We start from the raw sequence: 4,915 nt of genomic DNA, 5'->3' as shown, positions 1-4,915 counted from the left end.
GCAGCAAACTACAATGTGTAATATTGGAACGACTGAAAATACAAGCCCCATTTTCTCAGACATGCAATCCCTTTACTGTCTTAAGACTGCATCAGGGTCAGCCAGGGTTTTCTTCAGTGACACTTGCACACACTTTTACTTCTTTAATTTGTCTTTTTCCAAGGCAGAATACATTTTCATACACTGAGGTCTTCTGTTTCAAATGCACTGTCCTCACACTGACCAAAAAATCAAAGAAAAAACACACCACAATTAGCACACAAACAAACAACAGCAACATGACCAGCATGCTCCCCCATCCTCCTTCATGCCTCAGGCACCCTGAGCATTGCACCGTCCCTGCACATTGCAGACCTAGGGTGACTGCCTTGCCCCTTGCACTGGCTTTGGCATGACGAGAACTTTGTTTGCTGTGGTGTGCTGTGCCACAAACACAAAAAGGGAGATAGATACATTGCTAAATTAACAGCTCAACACATAAGCACCTCTAAACCACTACGAGCACTCGACTAATGACATTGACTGACTATACAAATCAAACATGTTATAAAGTTCATCTTTCTTGTCATAGTGGTATGAAGATGTGGATTCCCAGACTTCAAAGGCACAGCTTAACAGCACATATTTCTAATGACCATCACCTGCACTCATGGCAGGTGATTACACCAATTACCTCTTCAGCTGAACTGAATTTCAATATCAAGCTGTGATTGGTTGAGCCAAAGTTGCCTATGAAATAAAACTTCCCTCATGGCCATGACTAATTTTGTAGTGTGGAGACAGTTGAAGGCAGCTCTGCAGGATGTGGGGTTTTACACAACCACAGCTCAGGTATTGGTTTAAGAAATAACCCTTTCCAAGACAAGTATCCATTCTTGAAAATATTGTGGTGGCTAATGTTTCCCTCTCTGTGCTTCTAGGCTGGCTGTGCTCATTTTAGTCTTTGCCTCCAATGACTTCAGACTTGCAAATGGTAAGGCAAATCTCTCTCCCCTGTTTGTTGTGGTCCATGCGTTGACCTGATGTATGTGTTTAAAACAAATCGTAACAGGTTTACGGTGCATTGCCTTACCAACTGACACCGTGCCTATGTGATGTCTTTCAGGGTATCCCGGTGGCACAAAAGGAGGGCAAAATCCGAGTGTCTGGTACCAACATGGTAGTTCTGATGTAGATGAGGGCCACAATGCTGCACCTGTCTCGCTGTCTAGCTTTGGTTCGAAAAACCAGCAGGAATCATCTGACTACCGGAATTCACAATCCTCAGCATCGGATGACCGATATGACGACTGGAATGGACAGTCCTTTGACGGCGGGAAGACTCAAGAAAAAACCCAACCTAAGCAGCAGAACCAACAGCAGTCCTTTGGCGGCTGGAAGACGCAGGAGAAATCCCAGCCTCAGCAGCAGCAGCAGCAGCAGCAGCAACAGCAGGCATCCTCTGACTACCGGTATTCACAATCCTCAGCATCGGATGACCGCTATGGCGGCTGGAATGGACAGTCCTCTGACGGCGGGAAGACTCAGGAAAAAACCCAACCTAAGCAGCAGCAACAACAGCAGTCCTTTGGCGGCTGGAAGACGCAGGAGAAATCCCAGCCTCAGCAGCAGCAACAGCAGCAGGCATCCTCTGACTACCGGTATTCGCAATCCTCAGCATCGGATGACCGCTATGGCGGCTGGAATGGACAGTCCTCTGACGGCGGGAAGACTCAGGAAAAAACCCAACCTAAGCAGCAGAACCAACAGCAGTCCTTTGGCGGCTGGAAGACGCAGGAGAAATCCCAGCCTCAGCAGCAACAACAGCAGGCATCGTCTGACTACCGGTATTCGCAATCCTCAGCATCGGATGACCGCTATGGCGGCTGGAATGGACAGTCCTCTGACGGCGGGAAGACTCAGGAAAAAACCCAACCCCAAGCCAGAACCCAACAGCAGTCCTTTGGAGGCTGGAAAACGCAGGAGAAACCCCAACCCAAAAGGGACAAGCAAAAGGGGCATCCTCTGATAACCGGTATTCAAATCCCCACATCGGGGAAACCCATGGCGGGTGGGGTGACAGTCCCCGCGGGGGAAACCAGGGGAAAAAACCCAACCCAAACAGCGAAAACCCAAAAGCAGTCCTTTGCGGTGGGAAACGCAGGGAAACCCAACCAACAGCAGCAACAAAAGCAGGCACCCCCTGACACCCGGTATTCAAAATCCTCAGCATCGGATGCCGCTGGGGCGGAATGGACAGTCCCTCCGGGAAGACTAGGAAAAAAAAACCCACCAAACGCAGAACCAAAAGTCCACGGGTTGGAGGCACAGGGTCTCTAAAACTGGGAGGGGAACCAAAGCTCCGGTGACACCCAAAGCCGTGTATACCATTGGCAGGGTACGGAAGCAGGGGTTTTGGGTCTTCCAGGATTCCCATAACCGCCCGTGGGGTTCCCTCAACTCAGCCGGGAAACAGGTTCAATTTTCAAGGTGGACTGAAACCCCGGCTTTTTTCAACGGTTCAAGCGAACAGGGGATCATCCCCCGGGAAAACCACTCCCAAAGCAACCAGCATATGGTTGTTCATTTCACACACTCCCTTTGGGTTTTCCCTGTCCCGGGCAAACCCCACCAGGGGACAGCAGTCTCCCCAAAATAGGCCAAGTTACATCCCAGCCCGTGCAGGGGAACCACGCATCCTCGACCGGGGGAAACGCAGGGTCCTTAAACCTACGCGCAGAACCAAAAGCATCGTCCGACCCAAACCAATGTATACCGGCCCGTGCAGGGGGAAACCCCGCACCCTTGACCCCTGGGGAAACGCAGGGTCCACTAAACCACGCAGAAAAACCAAAAGCAGGCCGACAACAGTGGGCCCAAAGTTACTCCGAGCCCTGCAGGGGGAAACCCCACAGTCCTTTGAAAAGCGGAGATGCAGGGTCCATCAAATACGCAGCAAACCAAAAACGTCGGCCGACAACAGTAGGGCCAAATTTTACTCCGAGCCGTGCAGGGAAACCGCAGCAGTCTTCGCCCTGGAGTGCAGGGTCCTCTAACCACGACAGAAAAAACAGCAGCGACGCAACGAGGGCCCAAAGATACATCCAGCCCGTGCGGGAAACCCACAGCATCCTTTGCCGCGGAACTCGCAGGGGCCAAAAACCCACGCAGCAGAACCAACAGCTCCTTCCACACCCAGAAGTGATACACCGAACCTGTGGGGGAAGCAACGTGTTACGGACAGCTGGAAGCAACAAACTCCCTAAACCCACAGAGAACCAAAAAGCACCTTTCCCTCCGTGGACAAATGGGATCTCCAAATGGCAGGGGAAACAAAGGGTCTAGGGCGCTGGAAGCAACAAACTCCTCTAAAAACCCACGCAGCAGAAACCAAAAAGCATCCTTCCCCTCCCGGGACAAGGTATCATCCAACGTGAGGGGGAACAACAGCTGTCCCACACGGGAAAAACAGAGTCCTCTAACCCACACAGCAAACCCAAAAAGCATCCCCAGGCGCTGGACATCTCGTCAAAAAACCCCTAGACAAGGGTCAAGCCACTCCTCTGATATTGGGGGGACCAAAGCATGAATGGTATGTCTTTTTTCAATTATCTTTTTCCCTCATTTCATAACCTTTTACTATGCCCACAGATTGCATGCATATTTACGAGGTTAATTTGGTCCATGTCAAGGTCAAAATTGATGATTTTTGTTCTCCCCCCCCACCCCCCACCCCCCTTTCTCTTTTCAGGTCTTGGCTTTTTAAACATTTTCAAAAAAAAAATATATTTACTTTTTAATTGGGTTCCTTCTTTTTCATGTTCTCAAAGTTTGTATATAAAGTTTACCACCTGTGTAAGGGTTCTAAATGCCCCCCCCTTTGGTTTTTGAAAATGCTTCCGTCAGTCAAGTCAGTAATTTTAAATTGTCAATTTTTTTACAGCACGGGTCATACAAAAAATTTAAATTGGGGGTTTCTTGCTCTCCCATGCAGACATAGAAACTGGGAAAGACATAGACAGATAGACTAGACGTACTCATAATGGACAAGACGTAGGGACGTAACTTTGCTCATACAGACATTTAAGTGCGACGGACAACGAAGACTTGTAGAGAAATACAAAGAGGGGGGTATTTTGTTGTTCTTTTTTCTAAAAGCCCTTTTATGGTTCGACATAGAAATAGGCATTTGAAAAAAAATATTAAAAAAAAAAGGGTTTTTTTTAAAATACACCACAGCATTGTGTTTGGGTGTGTTGTGTGTGGGTGGGGTGTGTGGTGTGGTGTGGTGTGGTGTTTTTGGTGTGTGTTGGGGGTTTTGTGTGGGTGTGTGGGGGTGTGGTGTGTGTGTGGGGGTTTGTGGGGTGGTGGGGGGGGGGTGTGTTTTTTGGGTGGTGGTGGTGTGTGTAGTGTGTGGTGGTTGTGTGTTGTGGTGTATTTTTGGGAGGAAAAAAGTGGTGTGTTGGTGTGGTGTTGGTTTTGTGGGTGTGTGTTTGTGGTGTGTGTGTGTGTGTGTGTCTGTGGTTGTGTGTGGGTGGGGTGTGTGTGTGGTGTGTGGTGTGTGTGTGTGTGTGTGTGGTGGGTGTGTGTTTTTGGTGTTGTTGGGTGTGTGTGTTGGTTGGGTGTTGTTGTGTGGTGGTGTGGTTGGGGGTGTGTGTGTGTGAGTGAGTGAGTGTTGTGTGGTTTTCGGCATGGTATTTTTGGTTAGGGGGGGTTGAAAAGTTCAGTCACAGATGTATAGTGCGGTGGAATGTTCGTGCAGATATGGTGGGGGGATAGGGGGGGGAGCGTTGTCAGGGGCCGGGCTGGTAGGTGACAGGAGGGAGAGTGGGTTGGGGGGTTTCTTCTTGATTGTTTGATGCATGGCTGCTTTGCAAGCCTGGTGTACGGAAGGGAGGCGCCTTACCTCTTTCCAGAGGGCAGGGGGGCTGAACAG

The 4,915-nt window shown here is 49.6% G+C and overlaps 1 protein-coding gene across 1 annotated transcript; it reads left to right on the top strand.

Annotated features, from left to right (window-relative positions):
- Positions 1-756: 756 nt before the first annotated feature.
- LOC134442358 (uncharacterized protein DDB_G0283357-like) lies at positions 757-2,192 on the top strand (the record flags this gene model as incomplete). The annotated part of the gene is made up of 3 exons (XM_063192547.1): positions 757-831; positions 921-973; positions 1,106-2,192. Coding segments are annotated over exons 1-3 (1,169 nt in total), but the record flags the coding sequence as incomplete, so codon positions are not given.
- Positions 2,193-4,915: the final 2,723 nt, after the last annotated feature.

This window comes from Engraulis encrasicolus, unplaced genomic scaffold (genome assembly GCF_034702125.1).
Source record: "Engraulis encrasicolus isolate BLACKSEA-1 unplaced genomic scaffold, IST_EnEncr_1.0 scaffold_1462_np1212, whole genome shotgun sequence".
Taxonomy (NCBI): domain Eukaryota; kingdom Metazoa; phylum Chordata; class Actinopteri; order Clupeiformes; family Engraulidae; genus Engraulis; species Engraulis encrasicolus.
Note: the sequence above shows the minus strand (reverse complement) of the source record. Positions and strands in the feature narration are given on the sequence as shown.